Genomic DNA, 15,326 nt, shown 5'->3' with positions numbered 1-15,326 from the left:
CAACTCCACTTTCAAAGAGCTGTGAACCTGCATTCCAAGGTCTCTTTGTTCAACAACACTCCCTCGAACCTTACCATTAAGTGTAGATGTGCTGCTCTGATTTGTTTTTCCAAAATGCAGCACCTCGCATTCATCAAAATTAAACTCCATCTGCCACTCCTCAGCCCATTGGTACATCTGATCAAGATCCCATTATAATCTGAGGTAACCTTCCTCATTGTTCACTGCACCTCCAATTTTGGTGTCATCAGCAAACCTACTAACTATACATCCTATGTTCACATCCAAGTCATTTGCATTAAAAATACAAAAAGTAGTGGACCTAGCACCGATCGTTGTGGCACTCCACTGGTCATAAGCCTCCAGTTTAAAAAATAAACCTCCACCACCATCTTCTAACTTTGAGCCAGTTCTGTATCCAAATGTCTAGTTCTCTCTGTATTCCATAAGATCTAACCTTGCTAACATGTCTCCCTCGGGGAACCTTGTCAAACACCTTACTGAAGTCCATATAGATCACGTCCATTGCTGCCCTCATCAATCTTCCTTGTTACTTCTTCAAAGCACTCAATCAAGTTTGTGACACATGATTTCCCATGCACAAAGCCATGCCACCTCTCCCTAATCAGTCCTTGCCTTTCCAAATATGTGTAAATCCTGTCTCTCAGGTTTCACTCCAACAACCTGTCCACCACCGATGTCAGGTTCCCAGGCTTTTCCTTATCAACGTTCTTAACTAGTGGTACCAACGTTAACCAACCTCCAGTTTTCCGACACCTCTCCTGTGACTATCAATTATACAAATATTTTAGCAAGGGGCCCAACAATCACTTCCCGTAGCCTCCCACAGAGTTCTCGGGTACATCTGATCAGATCCTGGAGATTTATCCATCTTCATGTTTCAAGATATCCAGCACCACCTCCTCTGTAATATGGACATTTTTCAAGATGTTATAATCTATTTCCCTACATTTTATATTTTTCATGTCCTTCTTCAGAGTAAACATTGATGCAAAATACTCGCTTAGTATCTCCCCATCTCCTGTAGTTCCACACATTGACTGCCTTGCTCATCTTTGGTGTGCCCTATTCTCTCCCTAGTGACCCTTTTGTCCTTAATGTATTTGTAAAAACCCTTTGGGTTCTCCTTAACCCTATTTGTCAAAGTTATCTCATATCCAGTTTTTGTCCTCCTGACTTCCCTTTTAAGTATACTCATACTACCTTTATACTCTTCTAAGGATTCACACAATCTATCCTGTCTATACCTGACCTATGCTTCCTTCTTTTTCTTCACCAAATACTCAATTTCTCCAGTCATCCAACATTCCCTACACCTACCAGACATTCCTTTCACCCTAACAGGAATATACTTTCTCTGGACTCTCTTTATCTCATTTCTGAAGGCTTCCCATTTTCCAGCCGTCTCTTTACCTGCAAACATCTGCCACCAAACAGCTTTTGAAAGTTCTTGCCTATTACGTTAAAATGAGACATTCGCCAATTTAGAATTTCAACTTTTAGATCTGGTCTATCCTTTTCCATCACTATTTTAAAATTAATGTAATTATGGTCGCTGGCCCCAAAGTGCACCCCCACTGACACCTCAGTCAGCTGTCCTGCCTTATTTCCCAAGAGTAGGTCAAGTTTTGCACCTTCTCCATAGGTATATCCACATACTAAATCAGAAATCTTTCTTGAACACGCTTAACAAATTCGTCTCCATCTAAACCCTTAAACCTAGGGCAGTCCTGTTGGAAAGTTAAATCCCCTACCATAACCATATAAGGGGAAATGAGTTTAAAACTGGGCACAATCCTCCAGGTGCAGTTTCAGCAATGCTATGTTTGGTTGCAGCAACACTTCCTTCCCTTTATGTTCTATTTCTTTAGCAATAAAAGCAAATGCTGCATTCACTTTCTTTCTTATCTACTGTACCTGCATGCTAGTTTTCTGCGACTCATTAATGAGGATACCCAGATCTCTCTGCACCAGATCATCCCAAACCCTCTATTAGAAAAAAGGTTGCTTTGCTGTGTTTTTTTGACCAAAATGCATGACCTCACACTTATCCACCTTAAACTCCATATGCCACATTTTGACCCACTCTCCTAACCTATCTAGATCCATTTGAAAGGATTGTATTTCCTCATTGCAACTTACCATCCTGTCTATTTATGTGTCATCTACAAATTTGGCAAATGAGCCTTTTATCCCTGTATCCAAGTCACTAATGTAGATTGTAAATAACTGGGGTCCAAGGACCCAACCCTGTGCACCTCACTAGTTACATCTTGCCATCCAGAAAAAAAAGTCATCAATTCAGACTGTCTGTCTTCTGCCCATCAGCCAGTCACCTATCCAAGCTGATAAATCACCCCATGTCCCACATGATCTAACCTTGCGAATTAATGCTTTGAGTGGCACTTTAGCAAATGCCTTCTGAAAAGCCAGACATATTACATCTACATGATCCCTATTATCCACTTGTTACATCTATGAAGAACTTAGTCAAATCTGATTTGTCTTTCATAAAACCACGCTGACTCTGATGGATAGAGTTTTGACTTTTCAAACGTCCTGATATTGCTTCCTTGATAATTGACGCTAACACCTTCCCAATAACAGATGTTAAACTAACTGGTCTGCAACTTTTCACATATTGCCTGTCTCCCTTTCTGAATACAGGCATTACATTAGCATTTTTCCAATCCACTGGAACCATAATATCCTAAGATATAGGAGCAGAAACGAAGCCATTCAATCATGGCTGAAACGTTTCTAACTCCATTCTCCCGCTTTCTCCCCAGGTCCTTTGATCACCTCGACAATCAAGAACCTGCCTATCTCTGTATTAAATAAACTTAATGAATCTTTCTCATTTCTCGGGAATTTTGGAATATTGTAACTAATGAATCCACAATCTCCGCCATCACTTGCTTTAGTACCCTAGGAGGTAGGCCATCAGGCCCAGGGGATTTGTTTGCCCTCAATCCTAATAGTGTACCTATCGACGTTGATTGTTTTAAGTTCGAGCCTTTGACTTGCTCGTTCCAATACGAACGGTACTGCTGTCCTGCAACGTGAAAACTGAGGGAAAGTATTGATTTAGCAGCTCTGTCATTTCAGTGTTCCCCTTATTAACTCACCTGGTTTATCTTCCAAGGAACCAACATTTACTTTAGAGCCTCTGTTCCCTTTGGCATACCAATAGAAGCTTTTGATATTTTATACTAGGCTTCTTTCGTAATTGACCTTACCTATTTCTATTCATTTTTTAAAATCCCTTTGTTTGTGTCTGGAAGTTTCCCGATGTTTCAGCTTTCCAAAGGTCTGGAGTAACATTCCTGAACAGGCTGGAAATTAAAAAGAAACCCACCTTTCAGGAGGCTAGGGGCGGGGAAAACCAACCCCCATTGTCCCCTATTGGTTGGAGGGCTCCCCAACCACGCTCCCTCAGTTGTTGATGACGTTATCTGGACCACGCCCGCTGCGTGTTGGCGCATGTGCAGTGTAGGTCCCGCGGCCGGACAAAGACAGTGTGACTGAGTGTGGGAGAGGAATGGCGCCGGCAGCTGAAGGAACAAGAACAGAAACCGCTGGAAAAGCTGAGCAGGTCCGGCAGCTCGTGTTGAGAGAAATGTGAGGACGTGTTTCGGGTCCGGGGATCCTTCTTCAGAACAGGACCAGGTTTCAGAAACATCCCGGGGAGGTCGCCAGGTCCGAGCGCCAAGACCTGGCTCCTGCCCCCGGGGAGAGGAGACAGTGAGACAGGGTAGGATTGGGAACCGCGGGAGGAGGGAGACTGGGGAGTTTATAAACTCCTAGGGGGAGGCCGCAGGCCGCGAATAAAAGCCCCACAGGCCCAGTGTTTACTTCACCGGGGAAGGAGCTCTCGGGTTGCCCGGGCAACCAGCCGCCAGCTTTGTGAGGGTCAGGCACATGTTGTCTTGGGACGGGGTTGTGGGATTGTTGTATAATATTGATCTCCTCTGTACTTTTAATCTTGAAGATTTTTAAAATGTACATTGGCTTCAATTTATGAATTCTAAGTACAGAAGCAAAATATAAACATCTCCTTGCATGCATCCCAACATGTGCATAGGAGCCAAGACTGCCTCAAGATTTACTGAGGTGCTAAATCAATAGCTCTTTCCCTTTTTGATTAATGAAGGTGGTGCCCAGCAGACTCCTGCTCACAGTCAGTGTCAGCCTTTATGGGAAAGATAGGATAGCAAAACCGAGACACCAATGTAGCCTAGTAATCTGAAGTCACACTTTGGTGCTTTAATTGCCTCAAATGCATGCCATTCAGAATAATGTCAAGGCTATCGTGGTACCAGGCTCCCCAAGAAGCCAGTATGGATAACAAAGAGGAGAGCAGAAGTGTTATCCTCGTCAAGCCTGTAACGTGTTCACAAACCTTCAACAAATTTGTTAAATGCAGTGTCCCCGTCAGAAATCCCTCGCAGACTCTTCCTAATCAATCCACCTTTCTCCATGTGACTACTAATTTTGACCAGAATCAGTATTACTGGAAGCTTCTCCACCAAATTTAAACTGGCAGGTGGGACTAGATTGGGTTGGGATATCTGGTCGGCATGGACGGGTTGGACCGAAGGGTCTGTTTCCATGCTGAATATCTCTATGACTCTATAATTGCTGAGATTAGCTTTACATAAACCAGGCTGCAATGTTTGCAGTTCTCCAGTCGTCTGGCACCTCCTCCAAGTCCATGGAAGACTGATAAATTATGGCTTCCACAATTTCTATCGTCCCTTCCTTCAAGATTGTTGGATACATTTATCAGTGCCTTGTCAAAGTTTAAGTATCAAATGCTTATCAAAGACTTCTTTCATGTTAATTTTGAACTCTTGGGAGGTCATGTTGCGGCTGTACAGAAATTGGTTAGGCCACTTTTGGGATATTGCGTGCAATTCTGGTCTCCTTTCAATGAAAATATGTTGTGAAACTTGAAAGGTCTATGAGGGGCATGTTTAGGATAAATAGACAAAGTCTTTTCACTGGGTTCGGGTCTGTTTCCATGCTGTACATCTCTCTGTCTCTGTTGGTTGCATCTGTAAGATCCTGAATCAGCACCTTGAGGAGAATGAGAACAGAGGGGGAGAGAGAGTGGGATGGTGCTTTCAATTTTGTGGAATAACAAAAGAAAAGTATATTCTGCAGAAAGTAGAATTGCTTGTTCAGAATTGTTACCCTGCACTGAGTGTGATGACTTTTGTAATCTCTTTTTACAGAGTATTTGAAGATCTGAAGATGGAAATTTCAAAATCAACAGATGAAGGCCTTATGCCCGAAGCATTGAACCTTCTGCTCCTCAGATGCTGCCTGACCTACAGTGCTTTTCCAGCGTCACACTTTTGAACTCTTGACTCTCCAGCTTCCTGCTTGAGTACATTTTCAGAATCCGTGGGACTGGATGAGAGACCCTACATTGCATCGCAGTGAGTGTGGAGCCTGAAACAGTTATACGGCCTAGAAAGAGGAATTCACGGCAGGGTGGGGCTGTACCCACGCTTGTGTGCGGCTGAAGTTTCGGTCATGGAGAAACCTGAGGAATCCAGCTCCGTAAAGAAACCGTGGAAGTGTAGCGACTGTGGGAAAGGCTTCTGTGCCCCGTCTGCTCTGGAGACTCATCGGCGCAGTCACACCGGTGAGAGGCCTTTCAGCTGCCCCGAGTGCAGGAAGGGCTTTACCCAGGCATCCGCCCTGCTGACCCATCGGCGGGTCCACACGGGGGAGAGGCCTTTCAGCTGCCCAGAGTGTGGGAAGGCCTTCAGCAATTCCTTCGCCCTGCTGAGGCACCAGCGAATCCACAAGCGGGAGAGACCACTCTCCTGCCCCGACTGCGGGAAGGCCTTCAGTGATTCCTCCCACCTGCTGACCCACCGGCGGGTCCACACAGGGGAGAGACCCTTCAGTTGCTCCGAGTGCAGGAAGGCCTTTACCCAGGCCTCTGCCCTGCTGATCCACCAGCGGCTCCACACAGGGGAGCAGCTCTTCAGCTGCCCAGAGTGCGGTAAAGGCTTCAGCGATTCCTCCACCCTGCAGACCCACCAGCGGGTCCACACGGGGGAGAGGCCCTTCAGCTGCTGTGAATGTGGGAAGTGCTTTACCCAGGCCTCTGCCCGGCTGAGACACCAGCGGTCCCACACTGGGGAGAGGCCCTTCAGGTGCCCCGAGTGCGGGAAGGGCTTTGCCCGGGCCTCCAACCTCCAGACCCACCAGCGGATCCACACGGGGGAGAGGCCCTTTTGTTGTCCTGAGTGCGGGAAGTGCTTTACCCAGGCCATCACACTTCAGAAACACCAGCAGGTCCACATGGGGGAGAGGCCCTTCAGTTGCCCGAGGTGCAGTAAGGTGTTTACCTGCTCCTCCCAGCTGCAGAGACACCAGCAAGTTCACGTGCCATAGCAGGGGTATTGAAGGATTGACGGCTGAGTGCCATTATCGACTGGAGTATTAACCCAGTTCCGGGGCCTCCTGGGTTTGAATCCTGCCCAGGCAGATGGTAAAATTGGAATAATTCAGTCAGTAATCTGGAGTTCCAAGTCTAACGATGAAGCCAATTTTGAGTGGGAGTTGGGGGGAGGAGGAGTGAGGTGGGGGGTGCGGGGGGAACCCCCCATCTGATTGACTCACGTCATTTTTTGGGAAGGAGGCTACCATTGTGGGAAAGGATTCGCTCAGTCGTCCCAGCTGCAACCTTTACCCTGTCTGGCTGATGGTTGACCCTACACTGCAAAACCGCCCCCCACCCGTTCTCCCCCCCACTAGGCCCCTCCCTCTCCCCAGCAAATGAACAGGGAGAAACCTACCTGGATACAGAGTATACATTGAAATTGCTGAGTGAGGCAATACTTCCTACAGGCTAAGAAAGGGAGTGTGTGCGCTTTGACCTTGAGCTGTTTTCAAATAAAAAGCTACTTTTTCTACGCCTTTTTGCTGGGGGGAATCTGAAGCTGTAACCAAGCTGGGTGACAATAAAGGGTTACCTGAACTTACCGCCAGGCTGAGACTCTCATTGAAGGCTTTGAGCTTCAAATGGTTTTTGTTTTAAACCTGTTGATTTCTTTCAGCCTCCTGCACTAAGTTTCCAGTGTCATGTATCAGTTGGAGCAGTGAATGAGTATTGTTGGAAATTGCAAATATTTCAGGAGTGCAGGTACTGTGTCAATTTATCGGCATTGTAAAGTTTACTGGCAGCACCAGGAGGTGTGGGCTGTGTTAATTAGAAATGATGTGGAGTTGCTGGTGTTGGACTGAGGTGGATAAAGTTAAAATCTACACAACTCCAGGTTACAGTAACAACAGATTTATTTGGAAGCGCTAGCTTTCGGAGTGCTGCTCCTTCATCGGGTAGCTGTTGAGCAGGATCGTAAGACATAGAATTTATCGCAAAACATTACAGTGTCGTGCAGTTGATTTCCTGAACAAGTCCAGTTGCAATTTAGTCTTTCTTCTTTTAGAATGGGTTGCAGTTTCGGTTCATTAACATGTATAACCCAGAACTACTTTTAAGTCACGTTCTCCCGATGACTTAAGATTTTATAAAATTAGGTGACATCTCAGCTCAGACAATGCAAGAAAGGTGTGAGGTTCAAGTCTGTCTGTCTCCCAGTCCTGAGCCAAGTTACCCCTTAGGTCCATTTTAAACTTTCCCCCCACTCATCCTAAACTAATGTCCTCTAGTTCTGGCATTTCTTGAGGCAAATTAAATGTCACACGTTTTTTATAATCCTTTGGTCCCTCATCTTTCCTAAAGATTTTTCCCTCCTGATTCCTGAAGAAGGGCTCATGCCCGAAACATCGATTCTCCTGCTCCTTGGATACTGCCTGACCTGCTGCGCTTTTCCAGCAACACTTTTTCATCCCTCATCTTTCCACACTCAACCTGAACTTATGCCCTCCAGTTTGTGGTCGGCATTTGGACACTTCAAACCTGTCAGGAACGTAAGCATCTCTGAAGAGCATAATGCGCATGCACCTCGGTGTCAGCAAGCACTGCGCATGTTCGCTGGTGTCAGCAAAAGGCTATACATGCTCCTGGTTGTACGCACAAACGACTCATAACCTACTTTTGATGGACCAATAGGAACCTCGGGAGGACCGGAAGGTGTCTTGTCCTCCTGCCAATCAGAGCACCACTATTGTCTGAATGCGGAAGTTGGACAATGATCTTCTGAAGCAGGTGCTGCTGCTCCTGTCTCTCTGAATGAAGATTGAGCTTTACCCCAAACTGCAACTTCCTTCCTCTGTCCAACATCTGTGAGTACAGCACTCTCTTTTCTCACCACCGTTTGTTTCATTCTGGCGTTCAATTGTTGACTTGCAGCAACTGAAAAGAAAGGGAGTGAATTCAGGGAGGGGGACAGAGTGTAGAAACATTGATCGAGAGTGTGGTGCTGGAAAATCATAGCAGGTCAGGCTGTATCCGAGGAGGAGGAAAATCGACGTTTCGGGCAAAAGTCCTTCATCAGGAATTTTCCTGCTGCTCGGATGCTGCCTGACCTGCGTGCTTTTCCAGCACCACACTCTCTAATCTCCGGCATCAGCAGTACTCACTTTTTTGTCTAGAAATGTTTGTCCAGATCTGTGTCTCAATTGGCAAATACGTGGCAAATGCATGACCACAATGTGATAATATAGCCTTTGCTGTGGGAAAACAAAAGCAGAAAGGAGGTGCATTGTTTGAATGGTGATATTTTGGGATATGGAGAAAGTGAGGAGTGCAGATGCTGGAGATCAAAATTGACAAGTGTGGCCCTGGAAACGAAAAGCGGGTCAGGCACCATCCGAGGACCAGGAGAGTCGACGTTTTGGACACGAGCCGTTTATCAGGAATGTTATGTGGATGTACAAAGAGGCTTCAGTGTCTTTCTACACCAGTCAATACCAGTTGTCAGACAGGTGCACTAAGCAGTCAGCAGGGCAAGTGGTGTATTAGCAAGAGGAATTAAGTTCAGAAGTGGGGTAGGGCTTTCCTACGGTTAGGGGGTCATTGAATATATTCAAGGATGAGTTCATCTGATCTTTGAACAACAATGAAGTGGATGGTTATGAGGGAACAGAAGAAATGGTTTTAAGAAGTTACAGAATCGTACAGCACAGAAACAGATACTTAATTTCATGCTGACTATATTCATAAACTAAACTAGTCTTACCTTGTTTGGCCTATATATCTCTGAACCTTTCCTATTCATAGGAGTAGAAATTAAGCCATTCAGCCCACTGGGTCTGCCCAGACCATTCAATCGCGGCTGATAAGTATCTGGATGGTTAACCCCTCGATCCCCTTGATACTCAAGAACTGTTTCTGTCTCAGTGTTAAATATCCTCAGTTACCTGGTCTCCACAGCCTTCTGTGGCAATGAATTCCAACAGTTCACCACTCCATGGCTAAAGGAATTTCTCCTAATCCCCGTTCTGAAAGGCCTTCCCTTTACTCTAAGGCTGTGCCCTCGGCTGCTAGTCTCTCCTTCCAATGGAAACATCTTCCCAACATCAACTCGTCCAGGCCATTGAGTATTATGTTTGTTTCAGTTAGATTCCCCTGAGTGTGGCCCTGTTGATCAGCATGAACCAGACCCTTCAGGATGAAGTACAGCTGGGATTAGGTTCAACAAAGTGAGAATGGAGGGTGTGTGTGGGATGGACATTGTGAATTTCCAGGAATAAGAATTACAGAGAGTTTGCTATAAATTAGAATTGATTGGATGGGGCAATGGGCCAGGGAGTGGCAAATGGAGATTAATTCAGGGAAATGTGATGTTTGCATTTTGGTAAGGCAATCCAGGCAGGACAGTTAAGAGAGTGTTTCAGAACAAAGAAACCCTGAAAGTGCAGTCTCAGGTAGACAGAATAGTGAAGAAGGCATTTTGAATGCTTTCTTTTGTTAGTCAGAGCATTGAGTATTGGAGTTGGGGGGTCATGTTGTGGCTGTACAGGACATTGGTTAGGCCACTTTTAAAATACTGCATTCAGTTCTGGTCTCCCTGCTACAGGAAATATGGTGTGAAACTTTGAAAGGAGTCAGAAAAGACTTAAAAGGCTGTTGCCAGAGTTGGAGGGTTTGATCTACAGAGAGAGGCTGAATCGGTCAGGGATATTTTCCTGGAGCGTCAGATGCTCAGGGGTGACCTTATAGATGTTTATAAGGGGCGTGGATAGGGTGAATGCAGAACTAGAGAGCATATGTTTGAGGTGAGAGGGGAATGATTTAAAAGGGACATGAAAGGCAACTTGTTTCACACAGAAGGTGGTGCATGTATTGAATGAGCTGTCGTAGGAAGAGGTGGAGCCTGATACAATTACAGCATTTAAAAGGCATCTGGATGGGTACAAGAATGCGAAGTATTTAGAGGGATATGGGCCAAATGCTGGCAACTGGGACTAGATTAAGTTAGGATATCTGAGCGGCACATACGAGTTGGACAGAAGGGCCTGTTTCTGTGCTGTATGACTCTCTGGGTCTTTGGTGAAACCAGAAGTACCATTATGAAGACTGGACTTTCAGAGCAGCCTTCAAAGATGTTTTGTCCTTACTGGGAGCAGAAGAAGTTACAATGAAATCTTTCATTTATGAGACAGCACCTGAGTGAGTGAGTACATCTGAGATTTTGGTGGAATGTGGGATTTCATTGCACTGTGGGGATGAAACCCTACCCTATCCAGTCATTTCTGTTGGTGGGTGAGACCAGACCTCAAGATTAATTGGAGTAGATGAGGAGGAACTGTTTTTCCCAGAGAATAGTGAATCTATGTAATTCTCTGCCCAGGGAAGCAGTAGAGGCAGCTTAATTAAGTATATTCAGGACACAGTTAGATGGGTTTTTGCATGGTAAAGGTATTAAGGGTAGTTGGGACAATGCAGGGAGGGGAAGCTGAGACATTGGAGAGATCAGTCATGATCTAAATGAAAGGCGAAGCAGGCTCGACGGGCCAAATGGCCTACTCCTGCTTGTATTACTATGAAACTCTAACCCTGCATTTCCCATGGCTAACCCACCTAACCTGCACATCTCTGGACATTATGGGCAATTTAGCATGGCCAATCCAAATCAAGGCCAGTGAGCAATACAGTGATGTGAAAAATGAACATCCGAAAATGACAGAAAGACATGGAGAGTAAATGTACCGGTAATCAAAACTGGATTCTAAAGATCACAAAAATTGAATCTAAAAATGGTATGTCTGAATGTGTGCTGCATTGCAACAAAAGCGAATGAATTGACTGCACACATTGAAGGGAATAATTAAAATATGGGGCTCCTTACAGAGATATAGTTGCAGGATGACAAGGATTGGATCCTCAATATTGAGGAGGTGATCAAATGGAAAGCAAGATAAAGGTAGAGGGTTAGCACAGGTAATCAAAGCACTGATCACAGAGTAATCTGGTATCAGCTCAGATTTCAGGTCCTGATTTCTCACCCCTCCTGGATCTCTGCTGATGCTTTGACCCCCCTGTTTTTTTAAACATCTTCTGGAACAATAAGTCAATCCAGACCCCCAATCTCCCAGCCTGTTAACCAACCAGACCCCCAATCTCCCAACCTGTTAACCATCCAGACCCCCAATCTCCCAGCCTGTTAACCATCCAGACCCCCAATCTCCCAGCCTGTTAACCATCCAGACCCACAATCTCCCAGCCTGTTAACCATCCAGACACCGAGTGCAGTCATAGCAGGGAATAACACAAGAACTGTGAACCAAAATTAGAAATAAGTAGGTGCTTGTGCTTAATATTGTTCAATAGGAAGTAAACCAGAAATACGACTTTCCCAGGATTCCTACAGTGCCTTATTTGAGGAATTCTCTCTCCCTTACATCGAGCTATTAGTACCCACTATGATTTACAACAATATTTATACCAACAGAAAAAAAAGTATCTGTTGTCAAATTGACAGAGATATACAGCATGGAAACAGACTTTTTCTCTCTCTCTCATACACACACATGCACAAGTCCACGGGGGTGAATTTGTGTTTGCAGAAGGATATTTGCATATGCATTCTATTTTCCTCAAAAAATGCACAATCTGCAGGCAGTTAATACATGTAATATTTTATAAATTTCACATTGGAAATAGAACCGGTCTGACTCTAGACTGGGATACAGACAGATTCTGACCTCACACCTTTAATGCATTGTTTGAGCTGAGGTGTCTCCTTTTGTTATAAAGCCTCAAAGTTATCCTGGGAAGGTGCCTTACAGGAAGTTCTGAGATTTACATATTAATGATTTCTACAGTCCATTGTAAAAGATGAAAGACTTAACGATCCAGGTTTGTTCAAAATATCATTTCAATGCCAGGACACTGTAATGTTTTTCCAGAAATTCTGTGTCTTATGATTTTACACTCCACAACCACCTGATATTTGGAGCGCTGCTCCTTTGCTAGTGCTTCCAAATAAACCCGTTGGACGATAACCTGGTGTTGTGTGATTTTTAACTTTGTCCAGGTAAGGTTTGATTGGCCAGGCCAAATTACGCATAGTGCCCAGGGATGTGCAGGTTAGGGTGGATAGGTGGTGCTAAATTACCCACAGTGCCCAGGGATGTGCAGGTTAGATGTATTAGTCCGGGGGTAAATGTAGAGCAATAGGAGTAGGGGAATGGGTGTGGTGAGGTTGCCATTCGGAGGTTGGTGTGGACTTGTTAGAACAGTGAGGGTTCTCTGAAGAGAAAGGATTTTTGTTAACTGTTCAGGAAGGGAGTGGAGGGGGAGGAAATTTGTTCACTTGTAGCAACTGGAGTGAACCCAGGGAGGGAGCAGACTCTGCAAACTCAGATATGTGTCTTAATTACCCGGGTAAGGAGGGTTGGAAGGATAGGGTGTTGCTGTTTTCCCGAGTGCGTCAGAATGTGAGGGGTAACCTGATAGACTTTCCTAAAATCATGAGGGACATGGATTGGGTAAATAGATAAGGTCTTTTCCTTGGGATGGAGAGTCCAGAACTCGAGGATAATAGATTCAAGGTGAGGGCAGGGGGAGGGAGACTGCAAAGAGACCTAAGGGACAACATTTTCACGCAGAGGATGTATGGTGCACGTATGGAATGAGCTGCCAAAGGACGTGGTGAAGGCTGGTACAATGACAACATTTAAAAGTCATCAGCATGAGTGTATGAAAAGGAAGGGTTCAATGGGATATGGGTAAAGCGTTGGCAAATGGGACAAGATTAATTTTGGATATCTGTTTGGGCAGAGAAGAATTTGACTGAAGTGTCTGTTTCTGTGCTGTCCATCTCAATGACTCTGGCTTTCCACGAATGTTTGTCATGTCTGTATGTTCAGTCTCTCTGGTGGCGGTGTCAATGCCTTGATGGTTCATTTTGCTTTTCTCTCTCTCTCTCTCTCTCTCTCTCTCTCTCTCTCTCTCTCTCTCTCTCTCTCTCTCTCTCTCTCTCCCCCCCCCCCCCCCCCCCCCCCCCACCATCCCCACTTCCTGGGAATGTTAACCATTTTGTGCCTGGTTGTTCTTCAAGAACCTGCATTGCAGGTTCACCCTGAATTGACATTTTTTTGCTTCCCAGAATCAGACCTGCTCACTCTCAGCAATATCCCAGTGTTGTGAAAGATATTAAATTTCAGGTGGAGTTATCCAAAACTCAGAGATGTCAGTCTTGACGTTTTTGCTTTTCTGCCCCTATCAGAACCTGAATCAAACCTTCAGGAGAATGAGTTCGAGCGGAGGGCGGGAGAGAGTGGGATAGTGCTTTCAATTTTGTGGAATAACAACACAAACAAATTGCTTGTTCTGAATTTGTATTCTGGACGGACAGTAATGAATTTTGTAATCTCTTTTTACAGAGTATTTGAAGATCTGAAGACAGAAGTTTCAAAATCAACAGATGAAGGACTTATGCCCAAAATGTCGACTCTCCTGCTCCTCAGATGCTGCCTGACCTGCTGTGCTTTTTCAGCGTCGCACTTTTTGATACTGACTCTCCAGCGTCTGCAGTCCTCACTTTGACATCAATGTCTGACAGTCACTCAATCCATCGGGACCGCAACAATTTTTGACTGATTGTGAGAAGGAGCAAAGCTTTTTGGTTCCTGTTTCAGTCCGTTTTCAGCATCAGTGGGACTGGATGAGAGACCCAACTGTTGGAGTGCACTGAGTGTGGAGCCTGAAATAGTTATAAGGCCTGGGAAGAGGAATTCACGGAGGGGAAGAGCTCTACACGTGTTGTGTGTGGCTGAAGCTTCGGCCATGGAGAAACCCGAAGAATCCTGCCCCATGGAGAAACCGTGGAAGTGTGGAGACTGTGGGAAAGGCTTCCGTTTCCATCTGCTCTGGAGACTCATCGGCGCAGTCACACCGGGGAGAGGCCATTCCCCTGCACAGACTGCGGGAAGGCCTTCAGCAATTCCTCCGACCTGGTGAGGCACCGGCAGGTCCACACGGGGGAGCAGCCCTTCAGGTGCTCCGCATGCGGGAAGGGCTTTACCCAGGCCTCCACCCTGTTGGCCCACCGGCAGGTCCACACTGGGGAGAGGCTGTTCCTCTGCACCGAATGTGGGAAGGGCTTCAGCAATTCCTTCGCTCTGCTGACCCACCAGCGGATCCACACGGGGGAGAGACCATTCCCCTGCACAGAGTGCCGGAAGGCCTTCAACAGTTCCTCTGACAGACTGAAGCACCAGCGGGTCCACACGGGGGAGAGGCCCTTCAGCTACCCAGAGTGCAGGAAGGGCTTTACCCAGGCCTCTGACCTGCTGAGGCACCAGCGGGTCCACACAGGGGAGAGGCCGTTCACCTGCTATCAGTGCGGGAAGAGGTTTAGCCGCTCCTCCCACCTGCGGAGACACCAGAGAGTTCACATGCCATCACAGGGGGTTTAAAGCAGTGATGGCTGAGTGCCTTTATCGACTGGACTATCAGCCCAGTTCCGGGAGCTGCCAAGGCAGATGGCGGAATTGGAATTCGGTTAGAAATCTGGAGTTCAGAATCTAACAACGAAACAATTGTCAGGGAGGGGAGGGGGAACCCCCATCTGATTCACTCACAACCTTTTTAGGGAAGGAAACTGCTGTTGTGGGAACGGATTCACTCACTCGTCCCAGTGCATCCTTTACCCGGGCTGGCATACACGTGACTCCAGACCCACAGCTGTCTGGTCGATATTCCGTACTCCTTCTCTTTCCCCCGCCAACACCACCACCACCGCCACCACCCCCCACTCCATTTCCAGCCAATGAGGGGGGAGAAACCTACTTGGAGACAAGATATGGGTTTAAATTGGTGCATGAGGCAATACTTCTTCTAGTTTATGGCTATACCAAGGATCCAATAACAA

The 15,326-nt window shown here is 46.0% G+C and overlaps 1 protein-coding gene across 1 annotated transcript in view; it reads left to right on the top strand.

Moving 5' to 3' along the window:
- Nucleotides 1-15,326, top strand: part of LOC132807918 (zinc finger protein 208-like) — a 38,107-nt gene that overhangs the window by 9,486 nt on the left and 13,295 nt on the right. Inside the window, exons 4-5 of the mRNA XM_060821840.1 lie at nt 5,596-6,383; nt 14,304-14,676. Coding sequence (XP_060677823.1) covers nt 5,596-6,383; nt 14,304-14,676 — 1,161 coding nt within the window. The remainder of the gene's footprint in view (nt 1-5,595; nt 6,384-14,303; nt 14,677-15,326) is intronic.

Source organism: Hemiscyllium ocellatum, assembly GCF_020745735.1.
Source record: "Hemiscyllium ocellatum isolate sHemOce1 chromosome 27 unlocalized genomic scaffold, sHemOce1.pat.X.cur. SUPER_27_unloc_27, whole genome shotgun sequence".
NCBI lineage: Eukaryota > Metazoa > Chordata > Chondrichthyes > Orectolobiformes > Hemiscylliidae > Hemiscyllium > Hemiscyllium ocellatum.
The sequence above is the reverse complement of the archived record's forward strand: the minus strand, read 5'-3'. Positions and strand labels throughout refer to the sequence as shown.